Source organism: Rhopalosiphum padi, chromosome 2 (assembly GCF_020882245.1).
Source record: "Rhopalosiphum padi isolate XX-2018 chromosome 2, ASM2088224v1, whole genome shotgun sequence".
Taxonomy (NCBI): Eukaryota; Metazoa; Arthropoda; class Insecta; order Hemiptera; family Aphididae; genus Rhopalosiphum; species Rhopalosiphum padi.
In genome coordinates this window covers 48,998,766-49,022,877 of record NC_083598.1, presented here as the reverse complement: position 1 = coordinate 49,022,877, position 24,112 = coordinate 48,998,766, and the positions used below count along the sequence as shown (strand labels likewise).

General features: G+C 30.8%; 1 protein-coding gene across 7 annotated transcripts in view; it reads right to left on the bottom strand.

The window, feature by feature from the left end:
* The window catches only part of LOC132920293 (potassium voltage-gated channel protein eag), a 200,632-nt gene that overhangs the window by 14,527 nt on the left and 161,993 nt on the right, over positions 1 to 24,112 (bottom strand). For 3 of the 7 annotated variants that reach the window (XM_060982559.1, XM_060982561.1, XM_060982560.1), the window contains 2 exons: positions 17,655 to 17,794; positions 5,748 to 6,143 (listed from right to left, as the gene is read on the bottom strand). In XM_060982559.1, the coding sequence (XP_060838542.1) occupies positions 5,748 to 6,143; positions 17,655 to 17,794 (536 nt within the window). The remainder of the gene's footprint in view (positions 1 to 5,747; positions 6,144 to 17,654; positions 17,795 to 24,112) is intronic. The other 4 variants (XM_060982562.1, XM_060982563.1, XM_060982565.1 and 1 more) reach the window with 3 other exon arrangements.

Here is a 24,112-nt window from a genome sequence, read left to right as displayed (position 1 = left end):
GGTCGCGGAGACGTCATCCATTCCGACTGTCGGGTCGGGGATGATTTCACTAGGCGATTTACTTGTCCCCCTCGTCTCCGTTCGCTGAGGGGAGAAACGATATATCGACGTTGTTGTTGTAAATGCGTACAGTAAATTTTCTGGGTCAATTTATTTAGCGCGGGTATGGAATAAATGATGGTATTTTTTATTCAAGTCCTTGTTTTTGTATAGCGACTAACGATGAAGGCAGAGCGGCAAAAGAAAAAGGAATGTAACGATTTCTACGATAGATAGCACACTTGCAGATACGCGTGTATAAGAGTAATCCGGAAGTCTTTAGATTTTAACTATAGACTCTTGACTACTCGACAGTGGTTTCGTCGTCGAGCACGACAAATTAAAAAAAAAAAAAAAACTAACAATGAGTAGGCTATGCGTGCACTATACTGTATCAGATATGTATATATTATCCACTTTCCGCGTTATATTTTCGTCGACACCGAAGTAGTTCTTAAATTAATTTGTTTTTATAGATAACGGAACTGTGGTAAATAATAATAAGGGCGAAAACGAGAACTCTCGTTAAAACAATACCCCCTTGTGTGATGTATGCATGCGGTAACGTGAAAATGTCTCGTGTTTCCTCCTCGGATTGTCCGCACCATCGTCACGCGTTTTCCCGTCCGCACAACGCACCGCAATCACACGCATGCGAACGACTCTATACATAATACATTATAATAATAATATACGATATGACACAACAAGTGCGTATACAATATTAATAATTACACACACTCGACGTGGCGTTAATATTAATAATGTATTTCGCTATTCGTACCGCCTACTACAATAGATATTGTGTGTTGCACGAAATACGCAGAGATGTTAACAGGAAAGTTTAGTTTTAAACATTTTCTAAATAAATCAAATCTCTTTGAAAACGTGGTAAAAATTTAACAATTTTCTAAAACATCGGAAAACATTTTAATACGTCATGCACGCATACACATATGCGCACAGTCTATGCCAATTCATTAGATAATATAACGTACATTATGTTGTTTTAAAATTCAAGAAAATGAAATAAGTTCTGTAACAGAAAATTATATGCTTAGATTGTATTTCTAAAACTATTAAATTTCAGAAATCTTTGTAAATTTATCAAAACTTAAACTTCTGAAATTTAACAACACTATATAGCGGTGTGTTTATTATATTATTATTTTGATGAGTAATATGGCAATTTATAATAAAACTTATATAATATCTGCAATGCAGTGTAAAATAATTGGGAATAGTAAGTTTATACACGAAACATGGCATTTAGAAACATACATAAACGTTTGTTCCTAGAGTTCCTACACAGCGTTAAAATTTAAATATTTCATCTTCTGCAAATGTGCAAAACTATAATTTCGTACCCGTTTCTATGTACACTTACGTGTACATAGTACCGTTATTAGTTTGATAGTTGTTACCGTGATTAATATTTGTATATTTTTTTGTTTTGTATTAAAAATTATATAATATAAATCAATATATTATTAAGTATAATAAACAGTTCAACAGTTTTAAATTATACGTCGCTAGTTACAATAAACGCCAAAATACGAAACGCGTGATTGATTACAAACTAGTGATTATTCTAGAATATGAAAATCAGCTATTTTTAAAGTATTTTCAATAATTTTCTTTGGTTCGTTTTAATTTACAGTTCCTATTTGTATGTACATACATTGTATATATACATTTGATGGATAAAGTTTTATTTTTTTTTATGACTTCTATGGCACGGGGTATGGTATTTTTGATAAAAATTAAAATTAAAATTTACTGTTAAAAAGCTAATATCAAAAATAAATGAATTTAATTGTTATTTCAACGCCTCATAATAACCATTAAAAACATAAATAGTTTTATACTCGTGTAGAGTGAAATTATTTCATATACTCATATATGTGTTCACCCGTTACTGAACCCTCACCGAAAATAATACTCTTATTAATATGAACTCAGATTCACGAGTGATTGATGACTGCGGTTCGTCGTTCAAAGTTGTTGAATAATACACGCACTACAAATGTCACGCATCAGATCCTTAATAATATGACTAACTTTTATTCGATTTTTATTTAACACTTCACCCGTCCGTCATTCATATTGTATTCAAACACACGTTACGTAACGCATAGTATAATATGATTACAGCGTGTTTTTGTGACCTTGGTCGAAAGTTTTCAATCAAAATTACTATATCTTGCAAAATAATAAAACATCCCTAGCAAAAAAAAAAAATTCTAATATATATATATATAATATATTGTGCAACTAATCGAAATAAATGAAATGAAAAAATATTAAAAACGGATGAGATACTTGGAAAATATTTAAACATATTTTTTGATTTCAAATACATTTGAAACACGTTTTGAAAGATAAGTATTTGAAAAATTTATATTTTGATTTTATTCAAAACAAATATTAAAAACAGCTCTTCTTGTATATTTTCACGCAAAATTGTTTGAGAATATTTATCAGTTTATATCAGTATATTGCTGTTAAGACTTAGACATGATTAAAATATATTATATTGAATCAACATACTTTAAAAGTACCTATTTAAATATTATACACAAATATATCAAGATGAATTCTGGATTCATGTAAAAGAAAAAGAAAATATTACAAACGTACCAACTAAATATTTCAAACTTATATGTTTCAACAAAACAAAAAACAATATCAATTATTTAGTTAAGTTTTAATATTATGTATTTTTCGTATTCGGATTAAATATAATCAATACAATACACATTAAGTATAATGTGAATTTTTACACGAGACAATTTATAATCGAGATTTATTACGAATTTGACATTTCAGTATTGATTCGATCGAAGACGTAATTTTTAAAATATATTTTTAACGGTCACACAGTCACGGTGCGTGAGTGATGGTCAGGAATATTTTTTTATTTCTTTCGAAATTTTAAGAAGCACAATTTTATTCAGACTTGACGCAGATTCGACATAGATTTGATTTTATCTTTATTATACCATGACAGGCTTGAGTTGAAATAATGACGGGACTTTGTGAAACAATATCGCAGCCACTGGTAAAACCATGATATCGTATTATTATGCGCCTGCAGTGGGCGTCGTATTGTGAGAAACACCAATTACGGGTCGCAAACATTGTTTTGAATATAGTCGATCACGATTATCACGCCTACAATGTGTACATATATCAATGCGGTTGGTGGTTGGTATTTGACAATACCGTGTTTTGAACTTTCGGTAAAAGATATAATGTATAGAAATTAATCGGTATTTACTCATAATGACACTTTCAAAAAGTTTATCCCGAAAATGTCGAAAACTTTTTTTTGTTCAATAGACTGTTCGATTGAATCTTGAGAGGGATTCTTGAAAAATACATCTCACTTGGAGTACTCGCATACAGTCATAATAATAGTATACTTTTAACGTTATTAAAATATTTTTATACCAATATAATATGCGTTGGACGTGTTTGAAGGAGATTTTCACGCGATCTCGAGTGCAATCTTGGCCATTGGCAGTGATTTTAATTTTATAGCGTTTTAAGCTCCCTTAACGGAGAGGATAAAGTGTGCCCTTTGGATTTTTGTGGAGTGACTGATAATTGCTAAATTGACTGACAACAATGTTTGGTAGGGGGTGAAACCATCTCTTTAACAGTATTGTACCTCACGTAATTGATCTCCTTATTTTCAATTAAGTATTATAAGTTGAAGTATTTAGATTTTTTGTCAAGTTGATAGGCAAGGATCAATCATTTTATTTATTATCATTATGAAGTATATTATATTATATTATTAGTCATTTATTTATATGATCTTGAATCTTTGTAAAGGACTTTGATTAATATGTAATACAAAACGGCAAAATATTCAAAAATAAATAAATATTTTGTATTATATAAGGTATTGACGAATTAGTTTTCAAATAAAAATTGATCGCAAATAATAAAGTTAAGTATTTTACCATGTGTTTGGAAAATTCTTCAACAAATTATCATAATTTAAAACCTTCACTTTATATTTTAGAAATTTACCGAAATTATTTATATACATATTGGCATTAGTAAATACACTCAAGAACAACCATGCTTATTAAAATACAAAACTTATATTTTATTCGATATAACTGTCCACAGATTATATGTTATGAATAATACATTTACGGCAAATAAAATAATAATTACATAACTCCATTACGTTTTACATTCGTTTTTAAACATTTAATAGATACCTATTCAAGAACTCTAAATATGATATTATACGAATTTTAATTGAAATATACGAAATTAATCATACTAAAAATGTGTTATATTTAATTAATACTATTGTATGAACAAAATCGTGGACATAAATTATAATCATTTTGTTTGCACTAAAATAAAATAATATTTTAATATATATGTCTTTTAGATTTAACGACTTGTAACCAATATAATAATCGTAATAATGTATTATTATAAACCTTTCGGCTTTAAAATTATAAAATAAAATAATTTATGAATAACTCGATTTTTATGACACCGCGAACCAAATTTAACGCGGAATTTAGCTAGTAGAAGATGACATTCATAAATCATATACTAATATACGTAGTCAATAATGTCAAAACATTCAAATATAATATATTATAATAAATAATAAAAATAAAAAAATAATATTAAATAATTTTGAAATATGCGGGATAATTCGATTTTTGTTTTTACTCTGATACTTTATATTATTCTTGGTACCTTAAGCAATATAATATTTTTTCACATAAAAATTAAAAAAATATATATTTAAATTAAATTAGTGTTGAACGAAAAAGGTCATTTATGCCTCGTGTAACATTTGTCACACTTATACATAAATTGGATACACACTAAATACGTATACAGTAGAGACACAATGACCAACACAAATATATACATTCTCACTTTTCAACTCCGTCCAAATTATTATTTATTATTAAAACCAGACAAAGCAGTTAGTTTAAAATTCATCATAAAACAATCAAATTAAAATATACAGTTATTAACAGTTATCTTCTAGTATAGGTATAATATAGTAAAATACTAATTAACAATATAATCATAATTTTAGAGTTGTGGACCGCTTTCAGAAATACTCCAATTAATAGTCCAATCTACAAATACGGATAACTTCCATAAGAAAAAACAATATTTTAAAAATAATAAAAAGCTCTCCAACCATGTTATACATGATGCATAAATTCCTGGTGGAATTTGCACATTATTAAAACGTTAAAAGTTGGCAAATTAATAATGCATATTCAATATTTTTGTTTTATATTACTTTTTAAACAGTTAACTGCTATGATGACACTAAAAATATTTTATTTAATCAAAAAAGTATCCATTAGTTATATAATGTGAAACGTAATATCTAAAACGGGCTCATTGAAAATCTGGTACCAATCGCAAAAGAAAATTGGCGATTACTGATTAATATTAATTTACACTTTACTCGAAATTATTGCTATATAAAATGTATACACACATACATACTAGTTCACAAATTCAATGAACTTATTTTATTGGAACTCGTGAAATATAAACCATATGGATGTAAATCCTCGAGTAAAAACTTAAATTATTGATTATTATTTATAGTATATTTTTCTAACACTTTCCGAGCACCGATAATAACAAGACACTATTCTACAACACTTAATATTATTGGTAAGAACAGTGTTACTCACCTCTTCGTCGTGGTCGAACGCATTGAACACGTCGTACGGCAGACATGACAGCAGGTCGATAACGAACCACGACCGGAGGTAGTTCATCCGAATGACTTTCGGATCGGACACGACCTCGCCGCCGGGCCCGACGAACGTCGTGTGGAAGTTGAGCACGATGTCGATGAAGAATATCACGTCCACAATGGAATCGACTACCAACAGGGACACGTCCTCGCTGGTCTTGTTCTTGAACGCCACGTTGTACGGGACCATGATGGCCGTGTAGAACGTCAGGCACAGTATCACCCAGTCCCAGATCGCCTTGAACGCGCAGTAGTGCAGCAGGATGTGCGGCGGCGTCTTCGGCGCCTCTTGCCTGTACTGGGGCATTACGTCCGCGTTCAGGCTCATCATCTGCACAAGACCAAAGTATACGCACACGCACGCACGGACACCCCGCCGGCTTAGCCAAGAGCCGCGTGTGTCCGGGAGGAGATGACCGCAGTTTCGGAGTTCTACCCACCCTCGAATCGCCTCGCAACGCCGACCGCGGTAAAAGTAAATGTATGTACAACAAATTTCCATTTTTCCATTTTCAATAGTTTCATTGGTACGCGGCTAGCAATTAAATATGACGAAATGTCATCGAATAATTTTTATTTTTTACTAGCAGTGTGACCACGGTGTTAGTATGCCGTTAAAGTGGCAGAGGCATAATATGATATAACCTATATTTTATTCTATCATTCTATGAAAAACAAATGAAAAAAAATTAAATTAAATTAAATATTTTAATACAGCAAAACCGTATATTGTAGGTATTTAAATAAGAATATATATTTTATTTTTTTTATAATTATTTTATATATAAATAATTATTATTGTATTGTGATTTTGATCAGGTGAAATACTAAAATTTTGCAATATCTACTGCTTAAGGACAGTCATCAATATAAATTCAGTTTTTTTCTTTTTTTATTCATTTTATCATAAATATAGTATTTAATCTTAGAACTGATAAAATTGATTTGAGCTCTTTTTTGTTTTGTGTAGGTGGTGTATAATGATGTTTCATGTTATAAATAAAAAAAGCATACTACAATGATTTAAAAAGAACATCATTGATATTAAAACTCAAATTAATAGAAGGAATAACACATAAAACATTTTCAACATTAAAACATTTTACCTTTGAATAACATATTTGGTTTTAGTATTTTTGATAATCTGTCTATTTATATTTAATATTCTATATAATGAGTGGGTTTTCAATCAAAATGACTCTCGATTGAGACGAAAAATTATTTTTTTTTTTTTCTTGGCTAGTTAAGCTTTTATACTTTCGTTAATCAGTTCGTTTTGTTTCGTGACGGTGACGTAATTTTTCCAGACTACACATAACGTTTCAAATATATTAGTTTTCAACTGATCGTTCCCGGTGACGTGAAGTTTTAAAAAGGTCATTCATCAAAGGTCTTTCGTGATGGTCACGTTCTTGTAATAAAAAAAAAAAATTCTCGTATGTGTTTAAGGAACGTGCCCTGTGAAAGGGGCAGGAGGGGAGGACAAAATCGAACACTGAATGGACAATAACGACCAACGTAGTTCGATTAGCGAGTATGTTATGTATTATTTTAGTTTTTTTGCGCGCATAGGGATTTTACGGGATCGAGTATATAATAATATGGCCAAGAGAAGAAAAAGCAAATTGATATCGAAACGTCCGACTCAGCACCAAATGAAACGTCTATATCTATTATAACGTCTATGTCGTATATATATACGAACTTACGTTTATTGTTATAAAATACGATTGCGATTTTTCTTCAAATTCATAAACACGACATTACATTAATACACTGTATTTTTAAATATTGTGTGAATGTGTTTTTTTATTAAATACTGAGTACTTTGAATGTTGACAATAATTTTTTTCAATAAAATATTTAGGTACCTATTTATTATTTTCCTTAACATTTTGAATTATCATTTTTTTTTGGTTCTCTATTTTTTAAGCTACGAACTTCTAAGATGTAGTCAATTGTTTAAAAGATACAATTGTAATTAATACTGAATTAAATAAATATTTATTTTAAAATTTAATGAATTTGTTTTTTTGGTTAGGTGCTTAATTAAGTATCTGATTTAATTAAAAAAAGATATCAAGTTATATTTAAAAAAAATTCCAAGATCATTGGACCAACTGGTCTTTAAAATGTAATGTATCCCGACTATTATTAATTTTCGTATTAATTCATTTACTAAAATATTAAAGATACGTAGTTAATAATAATAATAATATATAATCTATTTTTTTTTACGAAATTCGATAAAATGAAAAATAAAAGTGTAAATTTTGGTTGAAAATTAATTTGCATTTTTTAATGACTGACTATCTTTGATAATTTGTTGTTTTTCATATGCAATAATTTATCAGTGAGTTTAAATTTAACATATCTACTACAGTGACCTATTCCATAATGAGTTACACAACATATTCTTTACAGAAAGCGATTTTGCAGGTATTTTTGTAAATGTACATGTTTAAGCATATTTTGATGTTCATTGGTTATTTTTTATAAAACAATATAAGTAGAACATTTGTAAGGCTTTTTTTAGAGAAGATTAGCTTTATAATAATATTTTGACTTAAAATACGAACCAGTTATAATATTATTATATTATTATACTAGAATGCGGGAATTTCATTAAAACATATGAAATCGATATCGTCATAACAAGCAGGGAGGTAATATTATTATAATTTATAATTTTCACGTTGTCCGGTGGGCGGCTAATTCGCGTAATATTTCTTAATTATTAATAAGCTACGACGTATTATACGTGAAAGAGTATAACGTAAAGTCATTAAGCAAAATGTGGCGTCTAGACCTGATACCTCGTACATTTATAGAAATCAGGACATTTAATCGACACATTTTCACTTTGAAAAACTTTTTGATTCGTAAATATGCATTATTTTTATCAACGAATATTAAATATTTCGAACTATCTGGCGTTTAAATTTAAAAAAAAAAAAATCGAGTATAAAAATACCATTTTTAGATTTATTATAAATTGAGTTTAAAAAAAAATACATTGACATATTTGATTTAATATTGAAATATTAAGATGACTAAACTTTTTAATTAATCAAAAACCGTTTTCGAAATAAAAAAATTCGTCGTACACAGTTTCCACCAAACTTGTCAAGCAAGCATCAGTTTTTAATTGTTTTGAGTGTCTCGAAAATAGAGATCGAAATATATGCTTTGACACGTCACGTCATGTGCTATCACGTAGGAAAGTGTATTGTCATGTGCCACCGATAAACCATTAATTCAACCTGATGAAGATCGGTCTTCCAAATTATACTCCCCTATACACCAATGTTCATTTTGTCGCTTGTTATAATTTCGTAAAATAACATTTTAGCAATCATATTGCTCTTAAAGTGGGCAGTAGTTGACTAATTACGCAGGTACATAATATATCAAAGTATTTTATCGAAGTAAATTATTTTCAATGGACTTGGAATAAATGGAAATATGTTTCAAAAATTAAAGTGTGTATTATCAACATTTTACAGTTTTGTTAATTATTTAAGTCTAAACATGACTTTATTATTTAATTACTAATATAGATCCCTTAAAAAAAACACGGTTTATTGTGGTCCTCTTGTGGATAACTGCGGTACTTCCTATACACGTTTATGAACGATTGAACTGTATTTTATTAACTACTATTGCAAATTAATTAACGAGTAATATCAAAAACAGTTTGTTCAAAACTTGAGCGAATGATAATATTTAAACTACCGATGCAATTTATAATATAAAATATAATGGGAAGGTTTAACATGCCATTTCCGGCACGTGTTGTTCGGGACGATTTTAATTTAACCTTTAACCTGCCATTTAAATATATGTTAAATCCGATAGTTTTAATTCTGATTTTTACTCATCTTGTTGTTCTATAAAGTTGATTAAGATTTTACAACAGTTTCAAAGTAAAGGATTTACTTTTTATGTAGTTAAATGTTTAATAAAATAAATTTATATTTTTTTTAAATTATCATTTTTAGTTTAAAAACAATCGGCCACTGAATTATATTGTATTTTCTATTTTGACTGTTAACAAATTTAACTACGAGTATTTTAAATCAGTAAAGGTACTATTTTTATTAATTCCTATGTCAACGTGAAATTTGAAAAAAAAAAATGTTCAGAACAGTTTCTGAAAATCTACACGCTAAAAAATAAATATGTTTATACCAATCAGGACTTCCAATTATTATAATTTAGAAACGTGCTTTACTTAATTTTAAAATAAGCGAATACTACGAAATTCCTGATTTTTGAAAATAGGAACTTAACAATTTTGTTGGAAATAGCATGAAACCCTTCGGGGGAAACCTATCGCGTTTTCTTTGTGCAGCGTTCTTCACGGTACTATGTACGGTCAATCTCCCTTCACCGTGTCTGCCGTCCGGATATAATAGCCGTTTCTGCTGGTCACGGTGCGGTGGTTTAACAATAGGCGATATAATAATTAATGATCATCGAATGTGAACACCTCTCTGCTATACATTTATTCGATACACACCAAACAGCAATAATGATCACGACAAGACGTTTATTGGGTGCCCGCGTGAAAAAAAAATGGCACAATCCACCGCCACCATAGGGAAATTCGAAACGTACAGATCCAGAACATCGTGATTGTGACGTCGAATTATATTATACGAGTAGTAGTACGATGACTGCCTATGTAGTTGCCAGTTGGACGGGTCGATAATTATACGCCGTAATGCGATATAGATACGTATCATAGCGATTGGTGTACACGATATTTTCAATCGTGATAATAAATTATGTTTATAATAAACTGTAGTTAATTAAAAAAAAAAAAAAATAATTATAATCAATCAACACGACGGAAGATATTAAATATTTCCATATGGTTTAATATCCTTTATAGGACGAGTATAAAATGAGATGTCAGTTCAAACCGCGTTGTCGTTCAGCTGGGGAAGGATGCATCGTTGATTTTTGTGAAAGAGTATTGCGATTTTAATCATTACAATACTATTACTATATTATAAAACTTTTCAAACTTCATTGAAAACAGTGAAAGATAAATATTTAATATGTATATCATTTAATTATAAATTAACAATAAACTGTTTATTCGATTTATTTTTATATTGAAATTAAATAATCTGTAGTAAATTGCATATTATAATTATATCGTGTACATTGTCATGAATTTGAGTTTGAGTTCTATAACATAATCCAACAATGATCTTAAATCAACATCTCAAAGACATATTGTAATGGCTAAACGTAAGCGAAGTGATTAAGCGCGAATGTAAGAAAAAGGTTAAATATGCCATCATTAAAATAAAGAAATTCATGGATATAATGGACTGATCGAGAGTACCCATATTGTTATTCATTAAAAAAAAAAAAAAAAACGTCAAATGTTTGGCGATAGCACACAAAATTATATTATTATGTTAAAGCTGCTTTTGGGGTTAATTTAACGTGAATTTATAAGTTTTTGTGTCATTATTGATAGAACCGGGTAAAAAAAGTTATCTTCAGATTTCTAATTAGACGCGTTCATTTTGAATTAGATAAAACGCTGATAACAATAATGAACCGTATTTTGCAAAGTTCGAAAATGTTTCTTTTGCAAAACGAAAATGAAAAAAAAACATCATGATTTTAATTTCCTATTTAAGAAAATTTTTATTTTACCTCGGCAATAATTATCCCTAAATTCTATAGCATAATGGCTATAATGGTAGTTTTTTATTTTTAGACTGACGATCAGATTTTAAAATATTACTCTGAAATTATAAGATTTTATAATTTATGAGTTTTTTGATAAGTTGACAATTGTTATTATTTTTAATCATGTCCAGCACACTAAACACAACATTTCAATATTTTAATAATAATATAACATTTCTATTAACTTTTCTCGTTTCTGTATATTGTTATTGTTTTAGAAAGCTTATCTTTGTCGGAGTTGACATTGTATTGTTATTCAAAAATAAATACACAACTAACACTGGTATTATAAATAGTTTCATTGTTGATATTTATTTTGATGAACTTCCTACGGTTTTCTTTGTTACATATATATATATATATATATATAATAGGATGCTAAACAAAATGTAATATCGAAACCTGTCGCGTTATTAATAATGTTTTTGCCTTAGTTATTGTTATTATTATTATTATTATTACTTATTATTATTTTTTAAATCAAATAAAATAATGATTTCGTCGAAATAATAATGAAATATTTTACAAGCTATTTTGAATTAACGTGACCATAAAATAAAAAACACAATTCGATATTTGAGACGAAGGTCGTTTTCGTCACGTTGTATCATATTATAATTATTATTCTTGTATTATTCTTGTATAATACAGTATACTCTGGGTAGACTAATTATTATGTTACATAATATAAATATCAGTAGCGCCAACTAACAGGGATTTTTTAAATTGTATAACTTTAAAATTGTATGACAATACAAATGTACACATTTGTATACAATACATTATTTTACGAACAGGTTTCGAAGGGATTTTAATTCAATTTAGGGGGAGGTGTTTAGATAAAGGATATATGTACAGGTAATTTTGAAATATGTAGGTAACTATTAAAATTTACAATGTGATAACCAGGGCTAGGCATTATATGTGATAATATGTTTTTTTTGCGACTTCTGATTATTGATTTTGTCAGTAATGTCCACGAATCACCTCACGATGAGATAAATGATGGTGTTTTTATTTTGCACATTTTCGCATATTTTGGATAAAATGCATATTATTGCATACATTGCATAAAATGAATATTATTGCATATTTCAATTATAAGAATACGAAAAATGCATGTTTTATAGTATATTCTGTAATTAATATTTATAATTTAATATTAATAATTCGTATTTAATTCTAGCCCTGCTGATTAAAGTATAAAATTTGGTTTTGTTGTCAAACATAAATTTTATTTTTATTAATACAATCCTATGGTACAATAGATATTATGCGATAAAGCTTCAGTCAATATAAATCAATACTACGAACAAATCGCTGATCATTTATATTCGAAAATTTAAAAAAAATATGTGGTCGTTGCATGTAACACACTACGTATTTCCACTATTAAATGTGAATTATAAATTCTATTTCTCAATTATATTATATTAAGGCCCCCTGTGGGTGGGGGTTAGAATTCACCCATGGTAGTCCATGCCCGTCGTAAGAGGCGACCAAAATGGACATATGGAAGGCAACGGGAAACCACCATATTAATATCCCAAGTAACAGCAATCAACATGACAGCTTCTCAAGTAAAATATTCCGGAGGTAAAATAGTCCCCCATTCGGATCTCCGGGTGGGGACTACGAGAGGAGAAAGAAATGTTAAAGAATATAAGGAATACAAATTCATAGCAACTTGGAACGTAAGAACGTTATTACAGTGTGGAAAGTTGGAAAACCTAAAAATGGAAATGAACAAGATGAAAATTGATATCCTTGGAATATCAGAAATAAGATGGCCGAACCCAGGAGACTTCTGGAGCGGAGACTACAGAATAATACATACGGGAACAGCAGAGAAGAGACCAGGTATAGGAGGAGTAGGGCTGATAGTGAATAAAACCCTAGGTGAAAAAGTTAAAAGCTACATACAATACAATGAGAGAATCATACTAGTCAGATTTCAGACGAAACCAAAGGACACAATAGTAGCTCAGGTGTATATGCCAACAACAAATAGTAGCGAGGAAGAGTTAGAAGAAGTATATGAAAATTTAGACAAATTAATAGAAAGTGTCAAGGGGGAGGAAAATCTGATAGTAATGGGTGACTGGAATGCCATTGTTGGCGAAGAAAAAGTAAAAAATATAACAGGTGACTATGGTTTAGGAAACCGGAACGATAGAGGGGATAGATTACTAGAATTCTGTGCAAAACACAAATTAATAATCACAAACACTTGTTTTAACCATCATAAGAGAAGGAGATACACCTGGAAAATGCCTGGAGACATTAATAGGTACCAAATTGATTACATCATGGTAAAAAATAGATTTAGGAATCAAGTAAAAGAAAGCAGAAGTTACCCAGGTGCGGACATAAATAGCGACCACAATCTTGTTATGATGAAGTGTAATCTCAAATTCAAAAAAATAACGTGTAAGAAGAAATTGGTACAATGGCAAGTTAAAAACTTAAAAGATGAAAAATCAAGGAAACAATACAGTGAATGCACAAATGAGGTGACTATAGAAGATCCCCTAGAACCACAAAACATCGAAGAAAGATGGCAGAACTTGAAACAGACAATCACAAAAATAGCAGTAAAAACTTTAGGGCATAAAAACATTGCAGCCAGAAAAGACTGGATTACAGCCGAAATTGTGAACTTGATAGAAGAAAGAAGAAAGTATAAAAATTTGAACAGTACCGAAGGACAGGAAAGATATAGAGCATTGAGGAATCTAGTCATTAGGAAATCGAAAGAAGCAAAAGAAAAATACCTGGAAGAAAATTGTAGTGATATTGAAATACTTATGAAAACAGGAAGAAGAGAAGAAGCATATAAAATGGTAAAAAAGTTCTTTGGGCAGTATAAGCCCAGAGCCGGTGGAATAGAAGATAATAATGGAAAAATGCTGTGGGAACAAGAAGATATTGTCAAAAGATGGAAAGAATACTTAGAAATACTGTATGAGGGAGAAACATTTAAGGAAATCGAATCAAAAGAAGAGGAAGAATATGAAAAGGATCCAGTCATGAGAGAGGAATTTGATAAAGCATTGAAGAATCTGAAGAACAAAAAGGCAGCGGGAATTGATGGAATACAAGCAGAGCTTTGGAAGGAGGCAGGAGAGAAAGTTAAAAACAGGCTGTTCCAAATTATCAGAGATATATACGTGACTGGCGAAATGCCAGAGGACTACATAAAAAGCATAATTATACCCATCCCAAAGAAAGCAGCAGCAAAGAAATGTGAGGAATTCCGCACCATTAGCCTCCTATCACATGCATCAAAGATACTAACAAAGATTTTATTCCAACGTATTGAATCCAAGATAGAACAATCATTGACGGATGACCAATTTGGTTTCAGGAAAAATAGAGGAACGAGAGAAGCAATACTGGCACTGAGAATTATTATTCAGAAAAGGATTAGAAAGAATAAGCAAACATTTATAGCTTTTGTGGACATCGAAAAAGCATTTGATAATGTGAACTGGAAGTTAATGTTTGATATGATGACAAGAGTGGGGATAAAACAGGCAGACAGGAAACTGCTGTACAAACTATACAAAGATGAGTTGGCGGTTATAAAAATCCAAGATAACGTAGAAGAAGCGAAAATAAACAAAGGAGTGAGGCAAGGATGCACTCTATCACCAATTATATTCAATGCATACATTCAAGAAGCAATAGAAAAGATAAAAGAGGATACCAACCTAGGGATAATAGTGAATGGTCATAAAATAAGTATGCTGCGCTTCGCCGATGATATAGCGTTAATTGCTGAGACAGAAGAAGATTTACAACAACTAATCAAAACTATGGACGAAATTTTTATCAAGGATTTGCGTATGAAAATAAATGTACAAAAAACAAAAGTACTCGTATGTGGAAGGGAGAATGTGACCAGAACACAGATAAAGCTACGAGGAAACCAGACAGTAAAACAAGTAGATGAATTTGCATACCTAGGAAGCATCATCAGTAATGATGGAAGAAATAGTAGTGAAATAATAAAACGCATCTGTCAAGCGAAAATAGCATTTAATAGCAAGAAAACTCTTCTTGCATCAAGAAACGTTAGCCTAAAAATAAGGAAAAATCTATTGAAGACATATGTATGGAGTATAGCCTTATATGGGTGTGAAACCTGGACAATAACAATGGGAAATCGAAGAAGGCTAGAATCGTTTGAAATGTGGTGCTACAGAAGAATGTTGAGAATAAGCTGGATGGACAGAATAACAAATGAAGAGGTGCTAGAGAGGATATCAGAAGAAAAATTAATATGGAAAAGTATAGTTAGAAGAAGAAACGAATGGATAGGCCATATAATGCGACACGAAGGACTACTAAAATTGATCATAGAAGGATGCATAGACGGTAAAAACCATAGGGGGAGACCAAGATTAGAGTATATTCAACAAATAATTAAGGACCAAGGATGCAACTCATACGTAGAAATGAAAAGGAAAGCGGATAATAGAGAAGAATGGAAGATGGCTGCAAACCAATCTACGGATTGAAACTATAGAGAGAGAGATTATATTAAGACAAACGGTCAATCACTGATGTATTTAAATAAATAAATATTTTTTTTTGTAACTATATTTTTGTGTTTATCTTATAAAAATTTGAATGCATATTTTTGCATAATTTTAGTAAATAAGTCATATTTTACAGTTTTTTATTTCATACAAATCCTAGCCCTATAGTGATAATTTTTGTCTAGATCCATTTTTAAAAAAATAATTCAATATGTATATATATATTTTTACATTAATTAAGTTTAAAAACTAAAGTTATTGCGCAATCAGACAATCAAATTCGTAATTTGTTTTTGTTGTACTCTGTGTATGACTTCATGTGACATGTTAAGTATAATATTGCACATGTGATAGTCCTGACGAAATTTACCTACGCGGGTGATATAATAGCAGTCGTCTCCTCCACCGTGCGTTGTGTTCATCCCGCCAACCTCCCTCGTCCAACCCAAACGACAGGTCGTTTGAATATGGACTACATTATATTATATATCCTGTCTCAAAAGAGAATAATCAGTCGGTCAACAGATTGTTGTCATTTTCACGCATCTCCCGCTGATAACTCATACTATTGGGCGGCCTCCAAATTTAATATAATATTACTAATAATTATAAATATTATTCGTAAATGTTCGTACGTTGTCTTAGGAAAACGTCGGCTAGCAAGGTGCGGGAACTTTGGGCTCGCCACTATCAGAGCCGTCAGTCGGTATGGACGAAAAGTGATTATTTTCTTTTGATACAGGGTATATATATATATAATGAGACTTAATATCAGTGGCTGTGGCATAGATATAACAGGATAGTAAGAGGGAAAGTGGCAGAAGCCACACATACGTATCAAATACGTCGGGAAGTTAAAACACAAACACGTCTTACTAGTTGTTACATAACCACGCCTCTGATTTATAAATATAAATCAGGGACTGGTACCTTTTGTCTTTTTCGGTTCCAGTACTAAATTATTTCATTAAGAAGACGCAACACCCGCATGTATTTTCCCCATCTTACAAGTGTGCAACATAGTAAATTTACGCTCAGAAGATCACATTTAGCTCCATAAGGTTAGACATTTGAGTAAAATGACCTATTATGAAACTTGATGGTAAGAAAATTATCTGTGTTTGAATGTTAATTTTTTGCGATAGTTTAATTTTTTAGCAAGTTATGCGAATATTATATTACGTAAATTAAAAATGCTCATAACTCATTTAAAAACTGAATAATCGTAAAAAACCAACACATACATAATGTTCTTACCATCAAGTTTCATAATAGGCAATTCATTCTAATTTTTAAACTAATGGAGCTAAACATGATCCGCTGAGCGTAAATTTGTTATGTTGCGCACTTGTTAGACGGGGACAACATGCGGGTGTTGCGTCCTCTTAAACGGTTCTGGTTCTGATTTTTAGTTATATCAATTAAGGGTTACGATTAGGACTCCGGTTATTTGAAAATATTTCGATTTGATACTGGTTTTAAAATTGTTAAGGGTTTTGGGGTTCCTTTTTGGTTCGGTTTCCAGTCCCCGATAAATTAATTACATAAAGATAAAATATGTGGTTAAATTCGTTGATACTCACGTGCGCTAAATGGGACTGGACATGTCTGGTGGAATCCTTGATGGAAACGGGGTGCGACGAGAACTGCGACACCAGTGTCTTGCTTCTGGTCACGGACCGGGCCAGCTTGGCAAACTTGCTCAGCCCTGCTAACAGATCTCCTGGTGTTGGGCAAGGCAATGGAAAAACGAAAACAAACGGAAAAAACACACTCAACATGCACGTCGACAATGTAAAAATATAAACGAAGGACAAACGTAAACAAAAAACAATAAGCAAGACATTAAATAACACATAATACAAATAGTAGTAATAATGATATGACGTGGGTATATCGATGATGTAATGTATTAACGAAACTGGTTTTAATAATCGTAATTCGTAATAATAATCATAATATTATTATCAAATATGGATCGAATCGGATAATCGTTTATTTAACAACTCGGAATCTCACTTAGTAGAACTACGATCGTCATAAGATTTCATGGGCTGCATAGTACTTGCGTCATAAAAATTATTAAAATACATAGGTAGTAGATTCAAAAACACGTAATAATTAATAATAAGCTACATAGCATACTAACATACTACCAACTCATATTTTTTTTATGACAATTGTATTTTAATATTTATAATGATCATTTGTATGCTTTTTGAGAAAATATTATTTTAGAAAACACAAACTTTGATTTATATTATTCTGTTTGTTAAATGCATGTATCGAAATACACATTCCAAACTTAGGTATCAATACTGATAGCTAGAGTCTTATAGAGACGAAACTAGGCGTATAATAGACGCTGGGAAGCAAATTATTTATAATCATGTCGAACCTTCACTACCTATTCAACTTGACTATAATTTCGGATACAAGTAGTATGCAACGGTTTGAAGGTACTTTAAGAATATTATATTTAACTATCGATTCTAAAACCAGTGTTATTGTTATCGTCACTGCCCTGTATTCCAGTGATCCTACACAAATTGAACGCGATAATAACATAATAGTGGTCCACAGATGTATTTTCCGGGGGAAGAAAACATGTATTTATCGAATCAAATGCAATATTAAATTTAAATGTACGTTATTTGATTTTAACTTCGATAATTGGTGGATTCTAGAATCAAATAATCGAAACGACCCATTTTGGAAGCCCACAAAATAACATTGCGACTTGTTAGGGATATTATATAATTAATTATCGGACAATATCGATGTCTGTTATGTGCACAGCATATTAATATCGAATAAATATCTAAATATAAACTCATTATTCTGTCTATGTGGAAAACAAAATTATTTCTAAACAATACGGCATGTGTAAATTATGTATTTAGTTTTCGTTTTGTATGTATGGACAATCGTGGTGAATCGCCCGAAATTGATTTTTGACCGGAAAACGCCTTCCACGCAATTGTTTATTTTGACACAGTGTCTAACATTTTAACGCACTGTTCCGGAATCGATATTCCAGTTTAATATATATATATATATATATATATAAAGTCGGGTTTTTTTAAATTTTGTTTTTCAATCGTTTTGTATCCGACCAAAAACGAACATTTCAAAACGTCCCGACACCTGTCCCGAACAACTGTATGGTTGGAATACTAAAATAATAATATTCGTGTATCGATTTTATACAACCACGGGAGATTACAATAGCGGATTTAATAGGAACGGTGCAATTTAGAACAACTTATCGACATAGAAACAGACGTGATTTCAGTCGTATTTTAAATCATTGGACATACAAAATAAGTCACCGCCGTCACGAATTATGGGGTATCCGTACACGATAATGTTATACCGTGTTTCGAATTTTTCGTATATACCAGGGTTATAATGTATCGCTATTATCGCTATTTTCGGTAAAGGGCGTTACGCCCGAAGTGTGTAATCTTAAAAAACGTATACCATGGCTAATTTATTTTCAGAATTTGTTTATGTTAGTTCCTATAACGTTAGAATACATTCAGATGTATACCGGAAATTGTCAAATACTTGAAAAGGCAAGGACATAATCATAAATGTTCTCTCGTCATCGGTTATTTTCGGTTCAATTCACGAAATGTAAAAAAAAAAGAACTGACGAGTGATACCACGAGATATTATTATTCATATTTTAAAATTTTACGGAAAGCATAATAATTTGTAAAGGCAGATTATAATCGTTAATATCGAAGGAATTTCGTTTCTAATCAACTCGTCGTTTCCAAACTTGCTATAATTGTCGAACATTTGAACAGACTTGGACGCATCGTAGCGAAGCCATTTTATCATCGCACCATAGACAAATTACGTTTATAGTTTATCGGCGATCGGTGTCGAACGTACGTGAGTTAATGATACTCCGGGTCGTATCGAATCATAAGTTCTGATGCACACGTACGCGCACGCACTCGCGAATGTGTGTTATTGTAAAGGGTTCGAATTTTCGATGAAAAGTGTTTTCGTAGACCAACGTCGTCGGTTTTTCGATTGCTTCGCAGTATAAGTTACGACGACACATCATCGAGCTGATATATATAAATGGTTGTAGTATACGTGCTCACAATAACCGCCAAAAATATAAGCAAAACGATACGGAAACTGTTCAATCGGCGCGTATTGCAATATATACGGTGCGATTGACTACGTGCTAAACATATACGGTCGCGGCGACGAGTCACGACAAAGTTCACAGTTGCACTTACAGAGTGTATTCAATTTTCCGCACAAACTTTAAATATGATCTCGTTTAATTCAGTAAAATCATAAAACTTGCTTAACTGCTAGAATCGTTATTCCTCGAAACCCGTGTTTTCAAATTTCACACTACATTTGAGATTTTCACGTGGAATTACGCACTTCGTATTATTGAAATAACAATAACTGTGGTCTATGAGGATTTACCTGTTAAGGTAATTATTAAAGCTACAATAACAGTGGTTAACAGTAGGCGTAGCTATGTCTCGTATAAAACGCGAACAGTATAAACAGTCGGCATCAAATTAATATATCGTATCGTGACTAGTAAGTCAAAAAAGCAAGAAAATACATAAATGTAAATATTAGTAAAACAAATAATTTTAAAAATCTAAGTCAAAATTATTAATATTGATAACGTGATGTTTCTATAAACACATATATGACTTATTTACACATCACTCGATAGTATGGCGATGCTTCACTATGCTTGATGTTCACGCCATGGAATTATTTTTAGATTTATTTAGCTTTGGAAATAATTAGATATACGTAATATATTTACTATGATTATTACTATTCCATACATACTATTTTTTTCTGAAAATGTCGATGTATAAAAATATAAATCTCAAAATACTTGAATGGATTTGAAGCTCACCGTTTCTAAGAAGACATATAATATATATACACTCAATAATAAATTCCCTGCATGTGAGTTGTGATAGTGTGAGAGCGAAGTTAATGCCCATATTATATAGCCTATGATGAGAATATATACCGTACCGCAGAACCAACGGACAATGTCATAACCGAGGGACACTCGTTCGATCTGTCTCAGATTGGATATTTTATTTTACTTATAATAAAATATTATTTCATTACTAAATGTATTAATATTACACTTTTATCGAATATAGATTTAAATTACTATGTAACTAAATGTTTGGATTCTAAAAACAGTTTTTTTCATTTATTTATCTAAAGAATTGTTTTAATATAAAATAATGTATATAATACCTGTATGTAAATATTTTCAAAATAAGATTTTTATATGTATACGTTTAAGTTTGTTTAAAAGTTTTTATTAATAACTAAAGAATATAGACGGGAAATCAAAAACTGTTTTTAAGATCTATGCAGACCATATCTCGTGATTAGTTCGATCAGTTACGTTGGAATGAAAAAAGTTTTTTTTAGTATATAACAAGTTATTCTGAAAACAATTCTATTGAATTTCTCCTGCTGGGTTTTACTAAACTTATCAAAAAAATATTAGAGGCATGTTGTATATTATTCTCTTAAAAATTCAGTATTCACAAAACGCAAATTGAATAGTAATTCCACTCAACGCTCTCATAAGGTTGTTCACGTCGTCTATAAGAAAAACCCAATAACGCTCTGTATAATGAAAGAAAACCTTAGTCGTTGATATTTTCAAGTAAAAGAAAAATAATTATTCCGACATCACAAATTTTAATTACATAACGTATAATAAAGTTGTTTCATATTTCAAGGTTAATATTTATTTTGTGTTTTTAAACAATATTGATTGTAAGCTTATATTTTAATATCCAATTAACAAAATAATAATATCATAAAATGTTTTATGATTTTTATTTTTAATTAAACAAGTCTCCTTTTTCCATTAAATCGTAATTAAGATTAGTTATGCGTTCAGCCGAGTGGGAAATTAATAAACTAGAGTAGGTCAACGTGTTATATTATTAATCGTGGACTATAATTATGTGATATAACCAAATAAAAAAAAATATATATATATAAATAATAAATATATAACTTGTAAGACCATTATATGGATAACGATACCTAATTAAGTTTTGGTTTAACACTTTAACCCAATTTTAATAGTATACGTTATAAGAAAAAGTCAGTAACATTATCATCCTATAGTACACTTGTATTTATTTTTATTAAAACAATTAATATTTTATAACATTTGTAAATTAGTGTAATTTAACCATGTACAGATATTTTTTGAGGAGACCCGCAATTGATTTTTTCATTATTTTTCTGACATTTGTAATGACAAATGTTCACAACAAAATTATATCAAAGTCGATGAATTGTATTAGGTAAAATCGAGAGTCTCGCATGATACATAATTATTGTGATGCATACGACGTAAGTGGGTTTTATGAACTATAACCTTCTTGATATTTAAGTTTTCGATTTCGAACTATGTTACAATATAGTCGAGTAAAAAAGGGATATCGAAAAATGACAAAAAATAAGCATCGTCAAAAAAGTCTTTGTTGCAAAGGCTTTTTCCAATAGAGCTGAAGATTCGTGTAAAACATAATATTACGAATAAATATATGGATATGTGCATTATATTTCCACGTGGTATTTTATAAAACATTATAACGATTTTTTTGACGTAACAAATTGAAAAGAATGGGTCACAATGGTTCTGTAACATAACTATAACATAACAGTTATACAGGTTTTAAATAATATTGTATACACCGTAGTGGCGCTGGTATTATTATAATTATTGTTGTAATGAAATTGTCGTCCACCTCAATGTTTGTACGAATAATGCTATGTGTGGTTTTTATTATAATATACATGGGCGTCCACGAGGCGTCTATGCCAAAAACTCGACAGGACGAACATCTAAGTCCGCTTGAAAACGTAGCGCACACCGAACATTACGATTTTGTCATAGCCGTCGTGGTAAATCCATTTCGGTACTTTAACACGATACTATAATAATAGCACACCGCCATAAACTCGAAAACGTCGTAAAACAAAACATGCATTGTTTTTTAGTCCCTTAAGGTTATTTTTTGTCGCCCTCTCTGCGGCTGTGTGTCAGAGACCCGTCATACGGATGCGCACGTTTGTCCGGTACCACAAACGTACTTAGTCGAGCACGACGGCGGCAGTTTTAATATTTAAAAAATATTTCGCGCTTACGAATTAAAACCGACCGACAATAAGCGCAGAAACGAAAACTAGCCGAAAAAAAAAACATGCGTTCGTTTGTGCAGGTAAACACTGCATTACTGCGAGTGACGGGGATAGAGATCTCTAAACGACCTGACCAAGTGGTGCGAATCGGGAGAGTGTCGAGAACACGAAACACGCGGAAAGGGTCGCGAATTCAACCGCTGTTCACAACGAGCTGTAACAACAACGATGACGATGACATTAATGGCATTGTAATATTTTATTATATTATTATAATAGCGTACGTGTCATGCGTATTACAATACGTGACCGCGGAGAGCCGCGAAAATGGGACGATCATACGCCGTAGAATAAAAGCCGCGAACATCATCTTAATCCTTAATCAGGGGCAACTATATATGCTCACAGGTGTTTATCACAAAATTATATTAACTATTGCGTTTCTGTTCTCAAAATACGAGCGCCACTCGGGGTATTTATTAAGAAATAAATGTCGGACTCGGGATTTCGGTCGGACGATGACGACGTAACCACGAGAATACGATATGGGCGGTGCACGGCGATGTTTCATTATCATGCCATTTTGTAGAAAAATAAATATTCCACGTATTTTTTATTATCAAGTACTACTTGATTTTATCATTTTCATCTTTAATTATCTCTGATAAATGAAAAAGTCATTAGAAATTAGAGAATTATTTTTTTGTTACTAAAAAATTAGTGATTTTGGTCATATATTGTTTTCACGCTCTCCTGTGCAAGTTATGTTATACGTATACAATTACTCTTTAAATGATCGTCATTCATAACGACGGTGACTTTAGATGTTAAAGGTGGTGACATTTATTGA